The following is a 27,738-nucleotide window of genomic DNA, read 5'->3' on the forward strand; positions in this document are numbered from 1 at the left end:
CAGAAATTGGCAAAATATTAAAAATCAACTATACTTTATTGAAGAATAATAATTATCAATATACAAAGGCAATTTAAAGCTACTTCCCTTAGCACGGCTCTCATGTAGCCAGAAATATATTCTCCCTTATTTTGAATGTCCACAGCACTGTCTTTTATTACACTTACATTTTACTGTAGTCCTTTAGCCAACTAGATTTTTCTTCAGTCAAAAAGATTGATAATTTCTCATGTTTAGGAGTAATCTTACTTAGCATTGTGTTTGTGTTAAAAACTGGAGAAGATATGCAATAAACAATTCAATCCTATAAAATTCCATTATTCCAATAAAAGGAATTTCATGGCAGAAAATTACCATATTTTCCAACCTCAGTAATTTTGACATGGAAATATAGAAATAATCAAGTGTTTGGCAAGAAGTAAAGATTGAAAATGAAAAGATACATACACACACCTACAGATGCACACAGGAGGCAGGAGGGATCTTAAAGAGACGTGTGAAACAGAGATGTTAGTGATTCAAAATCACAAGTAGGTGTAAACTTTGACATAGATAAAAGTTGTGGAATATGAAGAAACCAGCTGGTTGAGGGGCCCTGAGCATAGAGTTGCATATGGAAGCAGAAATCTGGCTGAGGAATCCTAAACTAAGATCCCACTACTGGGGAACATAGGCTCCTGGGATTCTGAACCACAGATCTTTGAGTTATTTTGGTGATGCTCTTGATCCTTCACTATTTGATTCTGTTCATCCCAGTTGACCTGGGACTCTTAACTTAGCTAAGAGTCATTTTCCCCTTATTCTTCCCATAACCACTGTTATCCTTTCCATTATTGGAGGCAATCTGAGTGGGTCATTGCCCCTCAGTTGAAAGAGACCAGCATAGAAATGAATTGGATATAAGGCACCAGCGGTATGTTGGTAAATACCTAACAACTAACTCTCTAGAAGGAATAGGAACTAATTTGTAGCCTTGTTAATTTCCATGATGTAAATGATCCCCCTCCCCCATGACTAATTTCAAGCTATCAACATAATGTTACATAGCAGTAGAGAATGAGGAAAAGGTATGGGTGATCCACTCTTCAGAGCCTGGACAAGGTGACCCCAGCACATCCCTGGATCAAACATTAAACCTTGGCATGCAGATCTTGCTTTTCTAATCCTTCCTATACAATTCAGTAACTACTTCCTGAGTTATCCCTTTCAACATCTGATTTTACTGTTATATGGATGTTACCCTCCCATCCCTCTGTTTTATTCCAGTTAATTTATAGGAGAGTTAACTCCCTTTTATATTTGCGGATACACTTTATATTTTTCTATAACCATGTGCACTCTATTTTTGCAATAGTTTTGGTAAAATTTGAAATCACTTAGTGTATTTTGAATGCTTCCATTATAAAAGCTGCTTGACTTACTTTCAAATCGAAAGTTTTCAAATGAAACAGGAAAACCTCCAAGTACTTCAGTCTTAAATTATCTTGCACTATACATGGTGATTTGAAATTATCGTGGTACTTTCTTTTTTGTTATAAGTATCTGTAAGCAGTAGGGACTCAGAACTTACAAAGTAGAAAATAATTTAAAATTACTGAAGTGCTTTGGGTTTTTAGGAGACATTCATTCTTTCAAATTGAAATTCCAATTTGTGAAGTGCTCCAGTAAGTTTAAATTGGGGCAGACTCAAGATTCTATTTTAGAGATCCTTACCAAAGAACATATTATACACTAAAAATTCTTAGCTATTTCTAAGAGGACATGGCCAGACTTTTAATTTATTTTTTTCTTCAATCGGCAATTAAGAACAAACGTGATACATGAAGAATGAAAATAGATCCATATTTAATCTTAAATATTAGCTCACATCCTTCAATTCTGACTCCTCAAAAATATAGACATTTATATTAGACTTTCTAAACTATTTTTTTTCTGCCTTTTTAGGGCTGTACCTGCAGCATATGGAGGTTCCCAACCTAGGACTCAGATAGGAGCTGTAGCCACCAGCCTACGCCAAAGCCATAGCAATGCTGGATCCGAGCCATGTCTGTGACCTATACCACAGCTCACAGCCGGATCCTTAACCTACTGAGTGAGACCAGGGGTCGAACCCATGTCCTCATGGATCCTAGTCAGGTTTGTTAACCTCTGAGCCATGACGAGAACTCCTCTAAACTACTTTAGACTTGAAGAGATATGAATGGAAATAAATTTCATAGGTCTGAAAAAATGTATTTTTATGGAAGAAGATGCCCTAGCATTATTTCTTGTGCCTATGGATATGGACAATGTAAAAAATGAATGTGTACCCTTAATCCTCCATGTCATTATGGTAACTGTTAATGTTATGAAAAGTTAATTAACCCAGCTGTTTTGTTCCAGTTAGAATAAAAATATATTCACAAAAGCTAGTGTAATAACTCTATAAGATATTAGGATATGTAGGTAAAAGAGAGTAGCATTTTTTTCATCTTCATTAATCAAGAAACAATTGAGACTGGTGGCCGTGACAGTTTATGTTTATCCATAAAGAAATAGATTGAACAGTTTCAAAGCACTCCCATCTCCTAATAACCTTAACAAATCATGATTGAAACCAGTGACTCTGAATAGGTCTATCTGTTACAGAGAAATAGATCCCCGTCCACTGGCTTCCAGTGCCCTTTCCATCAGTTGGTATATATATGTCCTAAGTGCTATAAGAAATAGAAAAGTGAAAGCAACCGTTTGCCTTTTCTGATATGACTTGAGAAAAAATGCAAATGTAATCTTCTCTCCATCTCAAATAAGAAATAACTATTGCCATCATAGCTATCACCACCATCAACAAAAATTGTAGCAAATTAGGGAGTCCTCATTGTGGCATAGCAGAAACGAAGCCGACTAGTATCCATGAGGATGCAGGTTCGATCCCTGGTCTTGCTCAGTGGGTGGGGGATCTGATGTTGCCATGAGCTATGGTTTAGGTCGCAGATGCAGCTCAGATCCCACGTTGCTGTGGCTATGGTGTAGGCTGATAGCTGTAGCTCCAATTTGACCCCTAACGTGGGAACTTCCATATGCAGCAGGTGCAGCCCTAAAAAGCAAACAAAATAAATTTAAAAATTAGCAAATTAAAAATAACATACAAGAAAAAACCTGGACAGAATATATCATGAATCTCTGTACATACATTAGTACATACATGAAGTTTTGTAGTTTTCTGTCACATACAGAATTTACCATCCTAAAACATATGTGAAATCCAAAAGAAGTATTATTTTTATTTCTGAAATTATACGCTGGCCTGACAATGTTGCCTTATTGGAAGAATTTGACCTTTCAAAATTGTTTATATCTTATTTATTTTTTAAAAATATAAATGGATCTGTGGAAAGGATAAAAGATACTTTCATATGAACCTAGAATAAAAACTGCTAATGGAAGCAGTTTTGAAAAATATCCTTGTTATTCTAAATTTACAGTTTGCTTGGGACATATTTGCTGGGGTAGAAGAAAATATGCCCTAAAACTTACTTGAAAATTACTTGAGAATTTATTTTTTAAATGTCTTATTTGGAAGTTTTAAATTATTTTCTTCATATGCAATGGAGAGAAAAGGTTGTTCTCTGTATGACAGTAATTCTTTTAAATTAAACCCAAGAAGCCATCCATGCATTATACACACATAGACTTGCCAAAGAGTTCACATCCTCGACTCTTTTTTTTATTTTTCAATATACATAAATTGTTTTATTATTTTCTAGCCTGGGATTAGCCTTCAAATAATTCTCTAGGGGAAAACAGCATATATAGACAAACAAGACAATAAATATTCCTTCCCTTGCACAGCCATTTTGGAAGTTGGTTTTAATTTTATTTGCAGCAACATGGAAGGAATTAGAGATTCTCATACCAAGTGAAGTCAAAGACAAGTACCATATGATATCACTTATATGTGGAATCTAAAGTATTGCACAGATGAATCTTTCTACAGACCAGAAACAGATCATGGACAGGGAGACCAGAACTGTGGTTGCCAAGCGGGAGAGAGAGAGAGGGAGTGAGATGGACTGGGAGTTTGGGGTTAGTAGATATAAACTATTGCATTTGGAGCAGATAAGCAATGAGGCCCTGCTGTACAGCACAGGGAACTATATCCAATCAGTTGTGATAGAGCATGATGGGAGATAATATGAGAAAAAGAGTGTATAATGTGTAGGTATAATGAGATCACTTTGTTATACAGCAGAAATTGACAGAACATTGTAAATCAGCTATAATAATAATAATAATAAAACTTAAAAAAAAAAGAAAATTCAAGAACCTATGGTTGTACTGTATGTATAACCGGCCTTACCTAACTCTAGTATTGATAAAATGCAGAACAGAGAAGTATATACCATAAAAACTCTTAAAGATTTAGACTTTTATCCACTGATGCATTGCTTAAAAGTTTTGACTGTAACACTTCTTGGTCATGGGACTGATAGGAGAATCATAAGCCTCCCACATCATTCATGAAAAGAAAACTGCTATGTAACTGAGGCACCAAAGTAGACGAGGCCTAGGAAAAATTTCAGCACAGAGCAGCACAGAACATGGCTTATTAGTACAAGTACCAGGGTCCTCTCTCTTGGAATTTCTGCTTTCATTTTATCTACCTCTGTTCACATGATGTGCCCTCTGAATGGTACAGTGCTTTCTGAACCCTTAAAGGACCTCCCTCATTCTTATCACTTCTTTTACAAGAAGCATATGTTAATCTTATTTCATGAGGCTCTGTTTATGTCTCTATTCATGTAACAGAAAGAAATAAAATGTGTATATCCTTTATCTTTCAAAGGCAGAACCTACTTATCATTGACTTTTAGGATGCAAAGGATACACAATGACTTCTGTATGCTCCAAGAAGCAATTAGCATACTGTGAACTCCCAAATGCTAAATGACAGCTTTATACAAGAATCTGGCATTTGAGGCATTTTGAATTTATATTTCCAATAACATATCTTTGTATAAGAAGTCTCTTTTGGAAATTCCCTTGATGCATTTTGGATTTATATTTAAAATAAAATATCTTCGTACAAGAAGTCTCTTTTGGGAGTTCCCCTGTGCCACAGAAGAATAAGGATCTGGTGTTATCTCTGCAGCAGAGCTCAGGTTGCTGCTGAGGCATGAGTTCAGTCTCTGGCCTGGAGTATGACTGATGAATTCTAAGATTCACTGTATTTAAAATACGAGTAGGAGTTCAATCCCTGGCCCTGTGCAATGGATTAAAGATCTGTGTTGCCGCAGCTGTGGTGTAGGTTGCAGCTGTGGCTTGGATTCAGTCCCTGGCCCGGGAACTTCCATATGCCACAAGTGCAGCCAAAAAAAAAAAAAAAAAAAGGAAGAAGAAGAAAGGAGAAGTCTCTTTTAGAGTTCCCTTGTGGTTCAGTGGGTTAGGGATCCAGCACTGTTACTTCTGTGACTTGGGTTGCTACTACGGCACGAGTTTGATCCCTGGTCCTAAAACTTCCACATGCTACAGGCATGGACAAAAAAAAAAAAAAAAAGAAAGAAATCTCTGTTTTAGTAGCAAACACATCAAGTCAGAATAGGCTAAAAGGACGGAGGGGATTAATCAGAGTAAAAGAAGGGAAATCAATAATTCTAGATTTTAAAAAACATGTGCTAAATGTAAATAAGCAGCAAGAGAACAACTGGAGGAATTGTTTTAAAGGAAGAATCAAGAGCAATACTGACCTTTTCTTAGTTTTTATATTGCTTTGTGAGTGTGTGAATGGGGGGCGGAGTTGGGGGTTAGGGAGTAAAATTGAGAGAGAATGATGTCATTTTTGCTTTAATTTTTTTTCTAGGTAATTTATTTAAGTAACAACTTTAAAACTAAAAAAATAGGATATTTGCCTTTAATGTTAAATCTGAAGCCTTAAGGGCCAAAAGTAAGATTTTTACCTGTTATAAGGCTTAGGGCAATGACAGCTACTATCATTTATTATGAGTGATCTATTACAACTACGAGAGAACAAAAACTAAAAATAAATTTTTATAAAAGAATTTTTAAATGACAAGAGAACATTTGTATAATGATGGATTTTGACAGGACTATGGACAAATAGCCTGTATTAGATTACATCTTTACTGAATGATATTTCTACATTTAAAGTGAAGTTATATGACTCATGTGATACTCAAGTTTGGACAGTAATATACCATCAATAATAATTTCATGTACAATTATGCATATTATGACTTTTCATCCCCTTTGAAGTTGTTACCTGGTGAGTTTTGTTTCCTGGAGCTTAGTCAATTTAAAAGCGAAATGAAATAAGTCAGAAAGACAAAGACAAATACCATATGATGTCACTTATAACTGGAATCTAATATACATCACAAATGAACATTTCCACAGAAAAGAAAATAATAGACTTGGAGAATAGACTTGTGGCTGCCCCGGGGGGAGAGGGAGGGAGTGAAAGGGGTCGGGAGCTTGAGTTAACTATTGCTATTGGAATGGATTTACAATGAGATCCTTCTGTGTAGCATTGAGAACTATGTCTAGATACTTACATCACAACACAACAATGGGAGGAAAAATTACGTATATACATGTATGTGTAACTTGGTCCCCATGCTGTACAGCAGAAAAAAATAATTAATTAATTAATTTAAAAAAAAAGCAGAATAGAAATGTTTCAACACAACTCAAAGATGGACGTTGCCTAGGTTGGTATTCCATAGAGAGGACCTTTCGAAAGTCCACCTTTCTAGGAAGCTTCCACGGCTTTGACAGAGCAGACAGGCTCTTGAGAGGAGAGCACAGTACCTGTGAAAAGCTGCTACGAATTAGCATGAGCCAGCATTGGCTGGTAACCAAACTGTGTGTGCCCAGAGGATCCTGACATCAGCAAAAAATAAGGTTGGCCTGGAGGCTGTCAAGTCCCTTTAATTTGGGGTCATTCAAAAAATAAAGTATTCTATAGCTTGTCCAAGTGATGATTAAACTACTGGTAAACTAAAAGAACTCAAACTGGTTCTTTTCAGCAATCATGTGGAGATGTGACTTCTTTCCTAAGAGTCCTCTCTTTCTCAAGCTTCTGTTCTCAGAAAACTATAATGTGATCCTTGTTGCCTTGTTCTGGGTGTGGGTGGAGAACGGAGTGAAGTCCAGACTCAGGGAATTATCATTTAATAAAATGGTAAGACTGTTTTCTTGTGCTTTTGCTTTTTACCCTGACAGAAAACGGAATGTTCTTTATGAAAGGCTTTCTGCTTGGAATTGCTATCCAAGAAAGGCCATCTCTGCCTATGTCTCCCTCTTGGAGTCTCTTTTGACTAGCTTTATCTTTCATGACTTTCCACACATTTTGGGGGATGCCATTGTGTGTCCAAAGCTATAATAATAAAAACAAAAAACAGTAGTTCCCTGTGGCTCAGCAGTTTAAGGGTCCAGCATTGTCACTGCTGTGGCTCTGGCTATAGCTGTGGCACAGGTTCAGTCCCTGACTTGATAAGTTGCACATGCTCAGATGTGGCCAAACATAAAAAAATAAAAAATAACTTAGAAAATAAAAAATGAAATAAAAACAAAAAACTAAAATTCATTTAAAAAATATCTGTGTGTCTGGGATTAAGCATTTTTTAATTTTTAAAAATTATAACAGAAAAATTTGTTTGGAATATGCTTATCTAGATAAACTGATGGCCTCCATTTATTTTTAGTGGATTGCACAAATAACTGAAATTTAACTATAAATACTTCTTCATATGTAATAAAATTAAGTATATATAGTGAGATAAAAAAAACAGTATCACAAATGGCTCTGTGATACAGTAAAAGGTAAATTTTTATTTTTTTTTAATTTTTTTAATTTTTTTTGTCTCTTTGCTATTTCTTTGGGCCGCTCCCACGGCATATGGAGGTTCCCAGGCTAGGGGTCGAATCGGAGCTGTAGCCACCGGCCTACGCCAGAGCCACAGCAACGCGGGATCCGAGCCACGTCTGCAACCTACACCACAGCTCACGGCAACGCCAGATCCTTCACCCACTGAGCAAGGGCAGGGACCGAACCTGCAACCTCATGGTTCCTAGTTGGATTCGTTAACCACTGCGCCACGACGGGAACTCCAAAGGTAAATTTTTAAACTTCACGGAACAGGAAGAATTTCTATGTTTTACTTCCACCGTCATTTGGGAAATGATGTCCATTGAAATTAACATAATTTCTTCTGGAGAATGGTGTGTACTTTAGAATCACTTAGAAATGGAGGAAAAACTCCATTCCTACAATTTGGAAATAATACATAAATGTCAGAAGCTGTCCATTTTTTCAGTAAAATCTTTTCTCTCTTGGAGTGAGAAATGAGACATGAATGGTTTATTAGTGACCCCCAAAGGGTCCATTTTTTTGTAACTATTCACCTAAAAAGCATTATTGGTCCAACTATATTTTGATATTTGTATTTACACAGGCACTTTCCATACCTAGAGTTCTTTCTGCCATTTGTCCACAGTGGTGCTGTTTCATAGTAAAGATTTTGCATCAGCAATGAAAGATTTCAGGATTTACTATTGACTCAGCACAAGAAAAGGTATAAGCATCTCTTATTATTGCTTTGTTAGGAAGTTACAAAATTATTAATGTGACTATAACCAGAGTTTGCACATATTAATATTCACATTTGTTTCTGTGGAAGAGAATTCTGTCTGGAAAAATACCATTTATTCAATATAATTTTCCTTAGGGAATCTCTTAGAATTATAAATAGGCACATCTATTATAATTTAGGCCAATTTCTGCTAAAGTGAGTCAGCAGTTGACTTTAGACTGCTCATCAATAAAATTCTAGTCTCTTTACTTCGTAAGATACAGACAGCATATTGAATCTTATTTACTAATGGCATCTCATCTTATTTTAGGATAGAGAGGTCCTTTGCAGAATATAACCATAATATTGTTTTATATTCGTATGGTGCTATTGAGCTTACAAAATGCTTTCATATACTTAAATTGCATGTGATTCTTTCAACAAATATAGCCACCCTCCTGAGGTGAAAGACTACTACTAGCCTCCAAATATTAAGACTCTTATTTGAAATTACACAGTCAGTAGTGGTGAAGCTGACTTTAAGGTAACATAACTTGATCATTTGTTTGAACTCATGCTATGGAAACAAAACAAAAAGAATGATCACTAACATTAATTCCTCTGTATAAGTTCTAGGGAAATAATAACTTATCCAGGTATATGTTTCCTCCTCAAACGTAGAACCAGTGGCTTTCTACTCCTAGTTAAATGTTTTTTCCACTCCACCTTGCTGCCTGGAAAGCAAGCAACATATGCTTCTAGGACAACTGTGAGGGAACGTTTCATTGTCTAAGTCTAGAGTAGGGAATTTAAAACTAGATTGCAGGGAGCAAGGAAAGGGCAATTTGGCAGGTAGGGTCCTGGTGATCTAATAATCCTTAGCTTTAATCTTAGCCTTGGGAATTCTGGCCTGTTAGTTCTTTCTTGTCTACAGTGTAAAATGGTAAAATGGCTCTAAAACTTGGAGTCTTTCAATGATTTGTTTTTCTTATTTCAAGGAGGACCAAGCTGGGTTATCCATTTCTTTGTGTATGGGGACCTGCTCCCTTCTTATGAGATCTTGCTTGTGTTTTGAAAAATATCTGTTTCCTCCATAGGTTTTTATTCATTAAAGAGAAATTTTCAAGGGCCCATTCTATTCTATACCAAAGTCGGTTGGAAATGACACGATGATGAACAAGACAGACACATCCTTAACCCACTGAGAGCTTTTATCTATAGATATTTATCATAGTTTCTGCTGACTGCAACATTTTGCTACAAATTCAGTTAGTTTGGGGAGGAAACATACCTGGATAAGGTATTATTTCCCTAGAACTTAAACGGAGGAATTAATGTTGGTGATCATTCTTTTTGTTTTGTTTCCATAGCATGGGTTCAAACAAATGATCAAGTTGTGTTACCTTAAATGTGATTGCTTTGGGCCTTTACATCAAGACTTGAATTTACTCTTTGAGATTTTCGTGTGAAGTAGTCTCTGCTAGTTTCTCCAGACCACTTGCTCCTGCCTTTCCTGTTCATGCCACCAGCCAGCTCACTCTCCAGACCTGTCCTGTCTCCCTCTGATTCAGCAACCCCACTTCTGTGGCTACCTCTTCACAAGTAAAAAGGAGCTCTGTGAGGCAGCCTGATGGTGAAATGGCAGGTACTTATCAGCAAGAAAAGACACCTGAAACAAAAATTGTATTCTGTGATTTTCTGAGCTTTGTTTGTGTTCATTGTCTTGCTAAGGAGGATTTGTGTGTGTGTGTGTGTGTGTGTGTGTGTGTGTGTGTGTGTGTCTTTTTGCCTTTTGTAGAGCCGCTCCCGCGGCATATGAAAGTTACCAGGCTAGGGGTCAAATCAGAGCTGCAGCCACTGGCCTACACCAGAGCCACAGCAACGTGGGATCCGAGCCCCATCTGCGACCTACTCCACAACTCACGGCAACTCCAAATCCTTAACCCACTAAGCAAGGCCAGGGATCGAACCTGCAACCTCATGGTTCCTAGTCAGATTCATTAACCACTGCACCACAATGGGCACCCTGAAGGAGGATTTTAATAAGGAAATAACATCTATTAGTGGCTGCAGACGTGCTTCTATGTCTGTGCTTTTTCTTAATCCTCTCTTCTCAGCTCAATCTTGTATAAAATCAGGAGAGACAGAGACAGAGAGTTGAAGAGACATCAAGATTCTAGTTCACCTTTCTGACACTGTGGCACCACACCAAAGAGCATTCTGCAGAGGGAGTGTCCTGTAGGAGAAATATCAATGAGCTTGCAGGTGGAATAGTTGGGCTCTGCCATAGACTAGCTGTGTGACCTTCGAAAAATCGTTGAACCCTTTAGATCTTAATTTTCTCACCTAGAAGTAGGATAATAACCTATTTTGAGTAGGTCATAAGATTGTTGTGTGTCCAGTCAGAATGGCCATCATTAATAAATCCACAAATAACAAGTGCTGGAGGGGCTGTGGAGAAAAGGGAACCCTCCTGCACTGTTGGTGGGAATGTAACCCGGTACAGCCACTATGGAGAACAGTTGGGGGATACCTTAGAAATCTATACATAGAACTTCCATATGACCCCACAATCCCACTCTTTGGCATCTATCCAGACAAAACTACTTAAAAGAGACACATGCACCCGCATGTTCACTGCAGCTCTATTCACAATAGCCAGGACATGGAAACAACCCAAATGTCCATCAACAGATGATTGGATTCGGAAGATGTGATATATATACACAATGGACTACTACTCAGCCATAAAAAAGAATGACATAATGCCACTTGCAGCAACATGGATGGAACTAGAGAATCTCATACTGAGTGAAATGAGTCAGAAAGACAAAGACAAATACCATATGATATCACTTATAACTGGAATCTAATATCCAGCACAAATGAACATCTCCTCAGAAAAGAAAATCATGGACTTGGAGAAAAGACTTGTGGCTGCCTGATGGGAGAAGGAGGGAGTGGGAGGGATTGGGAGCTTGGGGTTATCAGACACAACTTAGAATAGATTTACAAGGAGATCCTACTGAGTAGCACTGAGAACTATGTCTAGATACTCATGTTGCAACAGAACAAAGGGTGGGAAAAAAAATGTATACATGTAAGGATAACTTGATCCCCTGCTGTACAGTGGGAAAATAAAATTAAAAAAAAAAATAAGATTGTTGTGTGTGAATTAAGGGACAGAAGTACTATGTGAACTATGAAGTGTAGCATAAATTAATATGACATTATTTCAGAATTTGAACCATGGGAAATCCAGGTCAAGTCTAATTGGAAAAAGAGTAGAACAAGGAAAAAAGCTTAGGCTGTAGTTTGTTCTGTTCCTGTGGTACTCATTTTCCTTTCTTTATCTGTCTTCTCCTACTTAATTCACTTCATTTTCATACCGCTTTCTTCTTCCCATCTTTCTCAACCTTCTCTCCTCTCTCTGTAAACCTCCAAGAGTAAGATAGCTCCTCTGCTGAACAGTTAAAATACAATATGAATGGTTTATTTATTTGTGTAATTCTTACACAGCATTATGCACTGAGATCTGTTCTAAGTACCTGACAAACGCCAACTCCTACAAACCATCCCTGATACAGACATGCAAGGTGGTTTCACTGATCAATAAGTTGTTAGACTTTCTAGATATGGCAAAATCCCAACCTTTTATTTTGGCATGTAAGAAAGATTCCTCATTGTCTACACACCAGTCATGTGAAATTCTTTGCAACAGTCAAGGTTCTTCCTACTATTTTTAAAAAAGAGAGAGAGAGAGAGAGAGAAATCCTTGGTTTTTCACAAAGGGTTATTTTTCATCTAATGAAAGGCAGGGAGGCAGAGTGGAAGAGGCACAGACTTTACAGTAAGGCAGACCTGATTTAAATGCATCATTGCAGGCATGTTCCTTACCTCTCAGAGCTCCAACATTTCACTGCAACAGAGATGCTATTGCTCTGCTAGGTTGTTGTGAGAACTGGAATTAATTAGAACTAATTTCACTTCATGCTCTGCCCACCATAGCAGGTATCCAATAGCTCTTATTGTTATGTATTTCATGTCAATATAGATACACTGGGGTCCCTCGAGTGCAAGACAGAAATCAAAGATAAAAATTTGGCTAGTAGGTTTCAGTCCAAATTAAACTTTTACTGATCAACTTAATATTCCCTGTTTTCATATTCAGTAGTATATTTGCCATTTTCTCAAATCAAAACTATTTGAGCATTTTTATTTTTATAAATGTATGTATCTTATATGTGGTTACACATGCTTATAATGTTGCTTATATATGTATATTATATTGAGTATTTAGATTTAGGTTTGGTCTAAATTTTGAGAGCAAGATGCTTTATTTTGTAAAACCACTTCACTAAGGTATGATTGACATACAAAAAAAACTGCACATATTTAATGTGGTCAACTTGAGTTTGGAGATAAGTATAAATCTATAAAACCATACCATAATCCATGCCACAAAAATGTCCATTGCTTCCCAACATTCCTCCCAACATCGTTATTTATTAATTTTGTGTGTATGGCAAGAGCATGTTAGAGAAGCTCTTCTTTCTTATGATTCTAAGGATTTTTTTATACTGTTGGATTTTTCAGTTACCCACTTACACACTTAAATGAAAAACTCTAATAAAATATTAACTTTTTTCAGGACTTCAAAATAAGGAAATGTACACAAACACACGTATCCTCAAACGTGCTATTTCCTGGAAAAGGAATAACTATGGTGTGTTAGATGCTCAATTTAAATCTCCATGATTTTACAGATTTAGATTTCCACTCACCTATTCTAAATGTAGACCTCTTTGTCCCCTTCTGCCATCTAATCCATGATCTGAAATCTCAGGCACAGAAAAAGTTTGGACTCAAGTGTAAATTAAACCTTCATGTTACAATGGTATCACATGTAGGTGTTCTGTCAATGTAGGTATAATGTCAACCAAAGGTAAGAGGCTAGGCAGTTGAAAGGCTGGGGAAAATAAAAGAATCTGAAACAAGTAAAGAGGCATAAAGTACTCTGGGAAAAAAAATTAATCTTATGCACCAAGAGTTTTTCCTCCCGTTGTTTACATCCACCCACCCCATCTTCCCTTACCTAATTCAAAACTCTGATTCCCTAACACCTTCTTCCCTAATCGTTACTTTGTCTCTTCAAACTCTCTTATTCTTTTATATTTATATGAATGCTTGTAAATTTATCAGGTAGGGTGATATTTTCTCCTTCTGGGTTTCTGAACCTCTTAACAGTGGTATATACTACAGGTATTCAGTTTATTAATTCACTATCATCTGACATAATAAGTGATTATTGTTTTAGCCAGTCTTTCCCACCAGAGTATAAGCTCTATGAGAGCAGGATTCTGTCAGTCTTGTTCATAGATATATCCTAGAATCTAGAAAATTGCCTGGAATAAACTAGGTATGCAGGCACCCACCATATGGGAACCAAATGCCATTCAGGATGATGGTAACAGAAATGGATGGCTGAGTCTGACAAAGCCCCTACTCTCCTGAGTTTATATTCTAGGGTAGAAAAATGGGAATGAACATAACATATGCACATGCTGTCATCACTTAGGAAAAGTGGTGAAAAGGAAATGCACTGTGAAGAGGGTAGGAGTGGGGTAGTGAGATGGTATTTACATAAGGTGGTGAGGAACAACTCTGGACTCTGGGAAGAGGTGATTTTTGAGCAGATTACTGAATGAAGTCAGTGTCTGAAGATTGGGGATGTCAAGTCATTCTGACAAAGGCAACAGTAACTACAAAGGCTCTGAAGCAGGAATAAATTTGGCATGTTTGACAGAAAAGACACAAATAAGGAAGCACAGGGGAAAGTTGTAAAAGACAAGTCCAGAGTGATTAATGGGGCAGATCGTGTAGGGCCTCATAGGCATCCAGGAATTTAGATTTTACTTTGAGAGTACTGGGGATCCACTAAATGACTGAGTGAATGAGAAAGTGAGTCAGTGGTGCCTAAATACTGTGTGATCTAAGTACTTTTACTTAGGATCAATTAACTGATTAATTGCTAAAATATCATTTATGCATGCTAATCACACCATCTATCAAAATACATAGGAAGTCTGATCCTTTCAAATATGAATCTAGCTCAAGGGCTGGCTTCATTGGAGCAAATGATGAGAACTCCAGAGCCACTGAGTGTGTAACTAAGTGCAGACCCTTTGCTGGTGCTGCCAAAACAGGAAGGGTACTAGTGGAGGAAAAACAGAAATGCACAAACAATGAGGGATGGGCCAGTAAATATCCTTGGAATGGAGAGACTTATACCAACAGCTTTACTCCTCTCACTTTTCTTTTCCATTGCTCAGCACATGGCTGCTAATGCTTCCTTAGGTGCTACATTACTATTCTGGAGAAAAAGCTTCCTCAGTAGACCAATTGTAAATGAAATATTTTTCCTGAAAGAGAATGTATACGGAAGTTAGCCACTCAGGCTCTAGAATCCGACTGTTTATTAAACCAGCTGGGTGATCTTGGGAAAGTTAAATTGCCATTGCCACAGTTTCTGCATTGGTTAAGACGGGGATAATAATAATAATCTTCACAATATTATTGTAGTTATTGAGTGAAATAATTCATTGAAAGCCCTTAAGAGATCCTGGCATGAGATAATTACTCCAGAAACATTAACTTTTTCATTATAACCAGGAAAAGATAAAATTGTTCCTGACGTGTAGCCTTACCAAGTTAACTTCTCCAAGTTTCTAAAAGCTAAGTTTAGATGAGACTCTTCCTAGGAAAGGAAGGCACATCCTATTCTCATATTTGGAGAAAAGCGGTTTGAAGAAAAGCAATACTGTTAAAGAAACCATAAACATTCTCAGAAACTGTAGTGATGGCTTGGAGGGAATGTAGAATTATAGAAAGACCTTGATGTTGGAACCCGGAAGCCCCGTACTTAGTCTTTTTCAGTGACCTGCTTTACAATTTATATTGTGGAGGTTCTCTGAGTGTTCTATTCTTCATGGCCTTCGCTACAAAATGAAGGTAATAACAATATCTCTCTTGCAAGGTTTTTTGTTTTTTTGGGTTTTTTTTTTTTTTTTTGTCTTTTTGCCTTATCTAGGGCCGCTTCCCATGGCATATGGAGGTTCCCAGGCTAGGGGTCTAATTGGAGCTGTAGCCACCAGCCTACGCCAGAGCCACAGCAACGCGGGATCCAAGCCTCGTCTGCAACCTACATCACAGCTCATTGCAACGCCGGATCCTTAACCCACTGACCAAGGCCAGGAATCGAACCTGCAACCTCATGATTCCTAGTTGGAGTCATTAACCACTGTGCCACAACGGGAACTCCTCTTGCAAGGTTTTTATATGAAGTATAAGTGATCACTTACATAAATGTCCTTTGAAATTTTTATAACCGTGTTCAAATGTTACTTATTTTGTTAAAGTTTTTGAGCCTTTCAATGTTGATCAAATGACAGTTTCTTAACATGAAAAGGAATATGGTCAGTAAGTTCTAGAATTTTTTTTTCTTTTTTATTGAGGTATAATAGCTTTGCATTACACTAGTTCCAGGTGTACAGTATATTGATTCAATATTTTCCTACTTTGCAAAATGAATATCATAAGTCTAGCTATCATATATAATTATGCAAATTTATTACAATATTACTGACAATATTCCCTATGCTGTACCTTATATCACTGTGACTTATTTTATAACTGAAAGTTTGTTCCTCTTAATTATACTCACCTATTTTACTCATCACTCCTATCCCCTTCCCCTCTGGCAACTGCCTGTTTATTCTCTGTATCTATGAGTCTGTTTCTTTCTTATTTTTTTGGCCTCCCCACATCCCTGTGGCATGAGGGAGTTCCCAGGCCAGGGAAAAACTCATGCCACAGCAGCAGCCAGAGCCACAGCAGTGACAACACTGGATCCTTAGCCTGATAAGCCACCAGGGTACTCCTGTGAGTCTGTTTCTGTTTTGTTAGGTTTGTTCATTTGTTTTGTTTTTTAGATTCCACATATAAGTGAAATCATAAGGTATTTTTCTTTCTTTGTCTAACTTACTCCACTTAAGTCCAAATATGTTGTCACAATTGGAGAAATTTCATTCTTTTTATGGCCAGGTGATATTGTATTGTGTGTAAATTGCCACATATTCATTATCCAATCATCTATTAATGGACACTAGGTTGTTTCCATATCTTGGCTACTATAAATGAGGCTACAATGAACACAGAGTTGCATTTTGATTTCTTCAGTAACCCCTTGGTTGCTTAGCAGCATATTAGTTAGCCTCCAAGTGTTTTGTTCCTTACCCTTTTTCTTTAGATAATTTCTAGTCTTGTGGCATTGTGTTTGGAAAAGATGCTTGATATGAGTTTAATCTTCTTAAATGTACTGAGCCTTGTTCTGTGGCCTAGCATGTAATCTATCCTAGATAATGGTCCGTGTTCACTTAAAAAGAATGTGTGCTCTTCTGCTTCAGGGCAGAATGTTCTATTTATATCCATTAAGTTAATCAAGTCTAATATGTCTTTTAAGACCAGGATTTTATTATCAATTTTTGGATGATCTGTTTATTGATGTGTGTTGTTAAAATCTCCTACTATTATTGTGTTTCTGTCAATTTTCCCTTTATTTCTCTTAATATTTGCTTTATGCATTCAGATGTTACTATTTTGGGTGCATAAATAATCATTTTATCTTCTTTTCGGATCAACCCCTTTATCATTATTCAATGTTCTTTGTTGTTACAGTCTTTGTTTAAAGTATATTTGTTTGATATATGTATTGTTACCTCACTTTTATATTTATTTCCATTTAGCATGGAATACCTTTTTCCATGCCCTTGCTTTTAGTCTATATGTATCTTAAATCTAAAGATGGCTTGTATGCAGCATATGCATGAGGCTTATTTCTTTATTCATTTGGCCACTATATGTCCGTTGATTAGAGTATTTAATACAGTTACATTTAAAGTAATAAAATTATTGCCATTTTGTTCACTTTTTCTGTTTGTTATTTTAGTTTTATTTGTTGTTGTTTGCCTTTTAAGAGCAAACTCACTATCTCCCAAATCCCTCTGGCTCCCCCATACACAAGCTCCACTGGCCTTCAAAGCCTTACATTCTGCGGGCCCATCTTCCTTGTACTGACCGCTGGGCTGGAGATCCTGATATAATCTTGGGCCCCCTCAGTCTTTGGGGTCCTGCAATTGTGATCATCCTTCCATTTATGGTTCACCAACCAGGAGTGTGACCCTGACTACACTATGTCTTTGCCCCTCCTACCAGTCTTATGCTATTCTTTCTTTATATGCTTAGTTGTAGAAAACCTTTTCTGCTAATCTTTAGGTCCTTCTTGAAGATAGTTACTTTGTAAATAGTTGTAATTTTGGTGTGCCCATGAGCTTAGATGAGCCTTCCTACTCTGCCATTTTGGCTTCACCCTTTGGCATTAGATTTCTGAATTAGAAATAAAGTGCTATTTTTATATTTAAATTGCTAGAACTTGATGTCATCAGTTTTCTGCTCTATGTATGCTTCTTTTTCTTTTTTAAACCAGAAATAAATGTTTCATTAGAAAAATTGAAAGAGAAAGTGCTGTTGGGTCTGGTATTCTTATTTTCAAGGTGTTGGTTATGATATGAAGTTTAAAGAAATTGGGAAGGAGAAATAAAGCAGTAAGAATGTGCCTGCACTTCATGAAAATGACTATTTTGGTAGTGATAACTTGAAGACAATCTCTCGATACCCTATCCTTGACATTAGTTTGGCAAGAATATAGCACAGATGTGGCAGAGAGAACATTATGGCTAATTTTATAACATCAATCTGTTGTCATCAGTATACAAATGAAATTAAACCCACATTGACAGATTAAATTGCTAAAGAGAGACATGTGTGGATTAGAAAGGAGCATAGGCCTGAGAACAGAAACCCTGGTGACATCTGAGACAAAATTGTGAGTGTCAGAGTCTAAGCCCCCAGCAAGGTGTTATCTGCATGCAATTTTTATTCAACAGAAGATTCTGACCAAAGATAGAATATTTGTGCTCAAAACAGAAATCTAAGCATCTGTAGAAAAGAAAGTGGCCATTATGATCTAAGAAAAGAAGCAGGTAGATCTATGGCGGCCTCTGCAAGGCTCCTTTGCTGAATCTCCTTGGATACCCATAGGCTTTAATGAGCAATACATCACCTCTGCGCTATAGACTAAAACAGAAATCTGCAAGCAGGTGGCTTTGGGAAAACCAGAAGAAGCCAATTTCTACATTCCCAAAGTGGAATTTTAAAAGCAGAAATAAGAGAAGAAATGGAAGAGAAGTTATTATAAGCCAAAGCGAGAACCCATGATCTAGGCAGCTTCCAAATGACTTAGAGCATGTTTTCCTATGGTTATTGATTTGTTAAAGAAATGCACAATATGCATTTTTTAAGTGATGCAAGATGACAGAAAAAGGAGTTCTGATTGTGGCTCTGTGGTAACAAGCCCACCTGGTATCCATGAGGACATGGGTTCCATCCCTGGCCCTGATCATTAGGTTGAGGATTTGGCATTGCTGTGAGCTGTGGTGTAGGTCACAGCTGCAGCTCAGATCTGGCATTGCCATGGCTGTGGCATAGGCCAGTAGCTGCTGCTCCAATTGGACCCCCTAGCCTTGGAACTTTCATGTCCCGTAGATATGACCCTTGGAAAAAAAACACTTTGCAGAGCATATGACTTTACAGCTTTAACACAGAAATCACTACTCTTGTTCCATTCTGTCTGTCTTTGCAAGACCTTGGCCCATAGGTCACTCTCTATTTCTTCACACACTTACATCCACATTCTTTCCCTCTGAAAAAATAAACCACCTTGGCTGGATCTCACTTCCTCCTCTGACTCCTTAGAGTTTCCAGCTCCCAGGATCTTGTCTCAGCTATTACTTTCTGAACCTCTCCCTGGGACATTTGGGATTATTTACCACCTTCTTGATCTTGAAATTCTCTACCGTTTTTTCCCAACCTCCTATCTGTCTGTGTCTGTATGTATAGGTGGGTCTTGCCTCAGTCTTATTATTTTCTCTCTGACTCCTCCATTCTTCTCCTTTCCTTCAACTTTTTGTTTCCTTACTTCTAAAACTAACCATTTCCTGGAGTTCTGTTTCTGGATCCTTTCCTTTCTATAAATCTATCCTTTATTGATTTATTGTATCAGAAGCAGACCCTTTTACCTCTTTATATGCCTGTGTGTTCTTAACTTCATCATTGTCAGCATTACTATCTCTTGTTCATTCCAGAATTGTAACTGCACAGATACAATTGACATTAGGTCCATCCTACACTGCATGTCTCTCTCTATGAGACTTCTTGTATACCAGAGTTCCTACTTGGACCCTACTCTTTCCCTGAAAAGACTACTTCAACCAACCACCCACCATTCTCCAAACCAACATGTCATTTCACCAAACACCAATACATCTTCTGTTGTCTCCTTGTGATTTAAAATGCCACTAATAAGGTGGCATAAATATGATATCCATAAATGTGATATCATTATCACTATTCAAATATCCTATCTGGGTAAAAAGCTGATTTCTTCTTTACGGCTTTGTATTCTTAACTCTGTTCAAAGTCTGCCAGCAGAATATGATTCCTACAAGCTAGCTTGGACTGTCAGGGTGATTTGCAGTCTTTCATGAGGGTTCTACATTCAGAAGTTGAACTTGGGCTTGTCTTGAGGATATATTGCTTTTGTTAATTCACAAATATTTCATCTAGTGAGGCCATTCTTTAGTTACAAATATAATAATGTTGAAAGGCAAGTTTTCTCATGAAATTGATGCTTTAGGTTCCCATACTACTTCTATTTATTTATTTTTTGGTTGCATCTGTGGGATAAAGAAGTTCCCTGGGCAGGGATCAACCTTGCACCATAGCAGCAACCCAAGTTCCTGCAGTGACAAAACTAGATCCTTAACCCTCTGTGCCACAAGGGAACCCCCCTTTTGCTTTTTAACATTAAGACTTTTGAGATTCAACTAATGTCTAATTACAAAGTTTTCTATGGGATGTATGATAGATTCCAAGAACCTCTCTACTTTTTCTATATCCTTAAGTACGTTCTACTCTTTTTTTTTTTTCTTTTGAATCTAGGACATGGACACTTAATCATTTGCATTATCACATTTATCTTAAGTTCTAAAACATTCCAATCCTTAGTTCCATTCTACTTATTTACACAAATAGATATATGGATAGATAGACAGATAGATAAAATTCTTTCTCTGCTTGTCTCAAAATCACATAAGCTGCAACTTACACCAGCAATATCAGTAGACCTATGTTTAGGTAGAGTTGAAAGTATTCTTCTACATGGCAAAATAATACAGTGAAGTACTCCAGTTGAGATTTCAAGTAATATTTAGAACAAAGTTGGTCTCCAATTGATAGTTGAAGGTTTATGGTACAGATGGCTGGATTTTTATAAAAATCATTTCTTACTATTAACTGATTTAAGAAAAGCTGCATATGAAAACAGAGGCATTTGAGGAATCAGATACTTTATTGGCAGCCACCAGAAATAAGTACCTACTTGCTTGTACTTTGCTAGCGGAAATGTGATAAATTCCACAGAAACCTGAAGAGTTCCAGAAGAAAGGCTTTCTCTGGCAGAGTCTGCAGAATGTGATCAAATGCTGTAATAGAACATTGGAGTTATGTGACCTTCAATGATAATAGCCAAGTAATAAATTAGTCTTCCCAGCTGCTAGTGCATAATCATAACAGCAAACAGTATGTGAAAACTAACATCATGAGAGATAGTAATCATGTATTGTAACGTATTGATCACAACCACTGAAGGAGAAGAATGCAGAGACCCAACAGGAACTCAGTTAAGAATGCATGTAATTCATCAAAAGCTACTTGTGAAATTAGTACAGCCTTATGCAAAGACATTGTAAAAACAGTTTTAAATCATGCTTTAATCTGGCATTGTCCTTATGTGAATCATTATTGCCATAGTTTTACAGTTATTATCATTGAATAGATTTTTGAACAGCTATACTTTGTTAAACGTCATTCATCAGCAAATGAGGCATTGTTAGGCTCGAGTTGAGACTTTGGCTTTCAGACTAAAAATGGCACAGCACTTTCTCTTGTCCTTACTTCTTTTATTCCTTTAATTTTCTCTCTTCATCCCTCCCTTTAATTTGTGCATAATTAATTATGAGATTGTATGCATGTTGGGAAATATAAAAGTTATTGGAATTGGTGGAAGTCATGTCTTTCGCCTTTGAAATCAGTCAGTGTTGGAGTTCCCATTGTGACTCAGTGGTAATGAACCCAACTAGTATCCATGAGTTTTCAGGATCCATCCCTAGCCTTACTCAGTGGGTTAAAGGATCCAGCATTAGGTGAGCTGTGGTATAGGTCACAGACATGGCTTGGATCTGACATTGCTGTGGCTGTGGTACAGGCCAGAAGCTACAGCTCCGATTCTACACCTAGCCTGGAAACTTCCGTCTATCATAGGTGTGGCTCTAAAAAAAAGAAAAGAAATCACTCAGTGTTAACCCATCATCTATAAGAAGAAGGCTAATTTGAAAATGTGTCCTTTAAGTTCCTTCAGTAACTGGCCCCTGGTCACTTCTCCAGCCACTGTGCTTTCTAACTCCTGCTTTCCCATTCTTCTCTGCAACCCCTTTTCATGTGCCTATTGGTATAAAATTAGGTTTTCATTTGAGATTTTTCTTGTTTCCTGAAGTAAGCTTGTATTGCTATAAACTTCCCTCTTGTATTGCTGTATGGGCTTTGCAGTGTCCCATAAAGTTTGGATCTTTGTGTTTTCATTGTAATTTGTTTCTAGGTAATTTGTGATTTCCTTTTTTGACTTTTTCAGTGGCCCATTGGTTGTTTAGTAACATATTATTTAGCTTCGGGTGTTTGTGTTTTTTGCTGTTCTTTTTTTTCTTTCCCTTGTAGTTGATTTCTAGTCTCATAGCATTGTGATTGAAAAAGATGCTTGATGTGATTTCAGTTTTCTTAAATTTACTGAGGCTTGATTTGTGGCCCAAGTTATGAACTATCCTGCAGAATGTTCCATGTGCACTTGAGAAGAATGTATATTCTGCTGCTTTTGGATAGAATGTTCTATAAATATTAATTAAGTCTGTCTGGTCTAATGTGTTATTTAAGGCCTATGTTTCTTTACTGAGTTTCTGCCTGGATGATCTGTCCATTGATATAAGTGGGGTGTTAAAGTCCTCCATTATTATTGTGTTACTGTTGATTTCTCTTTTTGTGACTGTTAGCAGTTGTATTTTATACTGAGTTGCTTCTATGTTGGGTGCATATATATTTAAAATTGTTACGTCTTTTTGGATTGATCCCTTAATCATTATATAATGTCCTTCTTTGTCTCTTGTAACAGTTTTTATTTTAGAGTCTCTTTTGTCTGACATGCGTATTGCTGCTCCAGCTTTCTTTTGATTTACAATTGCATGGAATACTTTTTCCATCCCCTTACTTTCAGTTTCTATGTGTTCCTAGATCTGAAGTGAATCTCTTGTGGACAACATACATATGGGTCTTGTTTATGTATCCATTCAGCCAGTGTATGTCTTTTGGTTGGAGCATTTAATCCATTTACATTTAAGGTAATTATTGATATGATATGAATGTTCCTATTGCCATTTTATTAATTGTTTTGGATTTGTTTCTTTATTCTTCCCTTTCTCTTTTGTTCTCTTGTGATTTAATGACTATTTTTAGTGTTGTATTAGATTGCTTCTTCTAGTGTGTATGTGTTTCTGTTGTAGATTTTTGGTTTGCGATTACCTTGAGGTTTTGTTATGGCAGTCTACCTATATATATAAGATTGTTTTAAGTTGCTCATCTCTTAATTTCAAATGCATTTCTAATATTGTGCATTTTTAGTTTCCTCTTCTCACAATTGTTGGTTTTGATATCATATTTGGATGTGGATGACTTCCTACCTTTAATGCCTTTACTGGTGAGATTCCCCATTCATAATTTTCTTGTTTCTAGTTGTGGCTTTTTCTTTTCCACCTAAAGAATTTCCTTTAGCAACAGTTGTAAGGCTGGGTTTTGATGCTGAATTCTCTTAGCTTTTGCTTGCCTGTGAAGCTTTTGATTTCTGCATTGGATTGGATCTGAATGAGAGACTTAACTGGGTAGGGTATTCTTGATTGCAGTTATTTTCCGTCTTTTCGCTTAAATATATCATACCACTCCCTTCTAGCCTGCAGAGTTTCTGCTGAAAAATCAGTTGATTACCTTAAGGGGAATTCCCTTTTATGTTATTTGTCATTTTTCTCTTGTTGCTTTTAATATTTTCTCTTCCTCTTAAATTTTCGTCAATTTGATTAATATGTGTTTCAGCATTTTACTCCTTGCTTTTATCGTGTTTTCAACTCTCTGTAATTTTGGACTTGAATAAGTGTTTTCTTTCCAATGCTACGAAAGTTTGGGGCTATTATCTCTTCAAATATTCTCTCTGGCCTTTTCTCTCTTATTCTTTTTGGACCCCTATAATGTGAATGTTAGTGCATTTAATGTTGTCCCAGAAATCTCTTAGACCGTCCACATTTCTTTTCTTTTTTTTTTTTTTTTTTTACCTTTATTCTGTTCCCTGGCAGTGATTTCCACCAATCTGTCTTCCAGTTCACTTATTCGTTACTCTGCTTCATGTATTCTGCTATTGATTTTTTTCAGTGTATTTTTTATTTTGATTATGTTGTTATCTCTAAATGTTTGTTCTTTAAATCTTCTAGCTTTTTGTTAAACATTTATTTTTATCTTTTCAGTCTGCATCTCCATTTTTTTTCCCCAAGATCTTGGATCATCTTTACTGTCATTACTCTGAATTATTTTTTGGGCAGATTGTTTATCTCCACTTCACTTAGTTGTTCTGCTGGGGTTTTGGCTTGTTCCTTCATTGGGAATATATCTCCCTGCATTCTCATTTTGTCTAACTCTCTGGTGTTTTGGTCTCTGGTCCACAGGCTGCAGGATTGTAGTTCATCTTGCTTCTAGTGTCTGCCCCCTAGTGGGTGAGGTTGGCCTTGGGTCTTGTGCAGGCTTCCTGGTGGGAGCGAATGGTGCCTGCTACTGGTGGGTCAAGGTATATCTTGTCCCCCTGGTGGGAAGATCCACATCAACTGGGGTGTTTAGAGGTAATTGTGTGCCCATAATGACTTTAGGCAGCCTATCTGCCAGCTGTCTTCCCACCTTGTTGATTTTTTCAACTGAGGCATGCCAGCACTGGAAGCTGCAGGCCATTTGGTAGAGCCAGGTGTCCTTGCTAAAATGATGACTTCAGAGAGAACTCATGCTAATGTATATTCCCCAGGGCTCTGCCTTCAATGTTCTTGCTCCCACAGTGTGCCACAGCCAACTCCTGCCTCCCCAGGAGGTCCTCAAAGACCAGCAGGTAGGTCTTGACTGGGCTTCTATGGAGTCACTGTTTTGGTCCCAGTGCACGTGAAACCTTGTGTGGGTCCCACCAAGAGTGGAGTCTCTGTTTCCTCAGTCCTGTGGAGCTCCTACACTCAAATCCCGCTGGCCTTCAAATTCAAATGCTCTGGGGGCTCCTCCTCCCGATACCAGACCCCCCACCCCCACGGGCTGGTGAGTCTGACGTAGGGCTCAGGTCTCTTACTCTTGTGGAAGGACCTCTGTAATATACTCATTTTCTAGTTTGTGGGTCACCCACCCAGCAGGGGTGGGATTTTATAGTATTTGTGAAAGCACCCTCCCTATCATCTCCATTGTGGCTTCTTTGTCTTTAGATGTAGAATATCTTTGTGGTAAGTTCCAGTCTTTTTTGTCAATCATTATTCAGCAGTTAGTTGAGATTTTAGTGTCTTCATAAGAGGAGGTGAGCTCAAGTCCTTCTGTTCCACCATCTTGTCTCCTAGCCAGCTATCTAAGACTGTATTGAAGAGTAATTCATACCACACTATTTTGAGTTCCCATGTTCTGTGAGGCATTTATTCTTTCAAAAGATTACCTAAGATGAGAGAGCTAATTTACAACTGTTTCCAAATGAATTTAAAAATGATTTTAAAGTTAATGATGATTATCTGTTGTATTTTTTCCATGAAAGTTTTACTTGAAAAGGGGACAAAAAAAGACTCCCTAGTAGAAACTGAAATAAGTCATTTTCTTTTATTCTTTTGGACTAATGAACATTCATGAAATTGTGCTCCTTGACCATACTTCTCCTTTCTTGATTTGGTAGGCAGAATATTTGAAATATTTAATTGGACAGTTATCCGTATTTCAAATCCCATTACAGACAATGAAAGCACTGGTTTGATAAGAAAAGTTAATGTGTTGGAAAAGAAGAGTGGGTAGTGTTTGATTAAGGGTCTTTGCAAGTAACCTTTATCAGCAAGTCTGAACCAGCTTTTCATCTTGCTAATCTTAAGAAATTTCTCATTGATCTGCAGACCTGAGATGCCTCTTTGCAGCCATAGATAGGTGCTGGGAGGTTGAAGATGTTATTTTAGTTTTAAATTTATAAAGGAGAGGGGAAAATGATATTATCTTGTGTAACAAAATTAATGCATAGCTTGACAAGAGTGTTCCCATAGGGTGATCAGATAATGTTTTACTTTAACCTACTAATCTAGTGAGATACCTGAGTAGGTACAAGTTAGAGATAAAGCATTCATTGCACAGAGTAGTCACCTTTATTTTGTGATAAATGTGAATACTTACCACAATATTAAAGTGAATACACAAATTCAGCTATCTGTTCATATCTCACTCTTCCATTCCTCCTTTCAAATGAACATAACCTGCTCCTTTTCTTCCCTATATATTAATTCTAGGAATGAGAAAAGTCCAACAAAGGAGAGAGTAAATTTTCTCTTAACTTTCATATTGCATTTATTATTTATTTATGAGTAACATACCTATTTCTGGATTCCAGGAATCTTTCTTCCAAATTCACAAATGTCAATGGGAGAGTAGGAGGCAGGTATGTGCATTGTTTCAACAAACTTTGACTAGCAGTCACTGAATACTTTTGCATGATTCAGGATTATTTTTGTGGTTTGCTTTTAGAAGTTAATATTTACCATATATCAGTTTGGGGGGTAAAGAAATTGTTTACATGAAATAAATAGACTGCCAGATATTTCTCCAGCAAAGATGGGTTTACTCAGGACCAGTAGAGAATTTCAATTCTAGTCTGCAACCATGATAAGCCATATGCAAATTCCCACATAACAAGAGAAAGGGAACACTTTTATAGAGGGGAGTAAGGAGGTAGGAGGGCTGTAGTTGCAAAGAGTCCATGGCTTTTCATTGGCTGAGTCCCTGCCAGAAATGAAGAGGAATCTCCTTCTTCCTGTTGGGTTCAGCCATTGAAACAGGGCATGAGAGCTCCCCCTGCTGGTCTTCCCACTCTTTTTAAGTGAGGTTATAGTTTATTAAATTTTTTTACAGAATCATCAAACAGAATATTCTGTGGCTACACAGCTTGGTCTGTTAGGTTTCATGACATTTTTAGAACTATTTTTTTTTCATATTTATCTTTAGACCCCATTCCTAGCAAAAGTACAGGATATTATATAACATGCATTTTGCTGGGTATACACCTGGCTACTTCCTCCCACCCCTACTTTTTCCATATCTTTTTTGTTCAATATTTTTTTTAAGTTTCATTGTATATAAGTTTAAATATCATCTTAAATATTTCTATAGCCAGAAGGATAAAGCTAGAGTAGATAGATAGGTCAATGAATAGATCTATTAAAAACAAAACAAACAAAAAACAAACAAACAAACAAAAAACTATGATATGGCATTTACTGTTTCAGTGTTTTAAAATTTGTGGTTAATTTCTCAGTATACACCCCCTGATATGTTCAAAGCTAGATTTGCAGTTCCAAGTAGAAAAATATAGTCTCTGATGTTGGGGATCTGAAAACAGTAGGGGTGAAGGAGACCTCGGTAATCAACCACTGCACAGTATACGATTTCTATAAGTGCTGTCCCAATACAGAGACTCCTGGCAGCCCTGAGGTGAGTGTCAAGGAAGCTTTCTCAGAGGAAATGGTATTTGACCTGGGCTAAGGAAGGGCACTAGTGCCAAGTGGGAAAAGAGGGAAGGTTAGCATTAACAGAGGCCCAGAGATGTGGATATGCATGATGGATTCGAAAATCTTTAATT

At 37.1% G+C, this 27,738-nt stretch overlaps 1 protein-coding gene across 25 annotated transcripts in view; it reads left to right on the forward strand.

The window, feature by feature from the left end:
• The window catches only part of ADGRB3 (adhesion G protein-coupled receptor B3), a 732,591-nt gene that overhangs the window by 535,595 nt on the left and 169,258 nt on the right, over positions 1-27,738 (forward strand). For 10 of the 25 annotated variants that reach the window (XM_021072833.2, XM_021072856.2, XM_084958626.1 and 7 more), the window contains one exon: positions 26,494-26,541. The exons of the other annotated variants lie outside the window; for them this stretch is intronic. In XM_021072833.2, the coding sequence (XP_020928492.1) occupies positions 26,494-26,541 (48 nt within the window). The remainder of the gene's footprint in view (positions 1-26,493; positions 26,542-27,738) is intronic. 25 annotated transcript variants of the gene reach the window in all.

The sequence above is a fragment of the Sus scrofa genome, chromosome 1 (assembly GCF_054392235.1).
Source record: "Sus scrofa isolate SSC_HxYL_T2T_F1_AM1 chromosome 1, Sscrofa_HxYL_maternal_Yorkshire_Landrace_v2.0, whole genome shotgun sequence".
Classification (NCBI taxonomy): Eukaryota; Metazoa; Chordata; class Mammalia; order Artiodactyla; family Suidae; genus Sus; species Sus scrofa.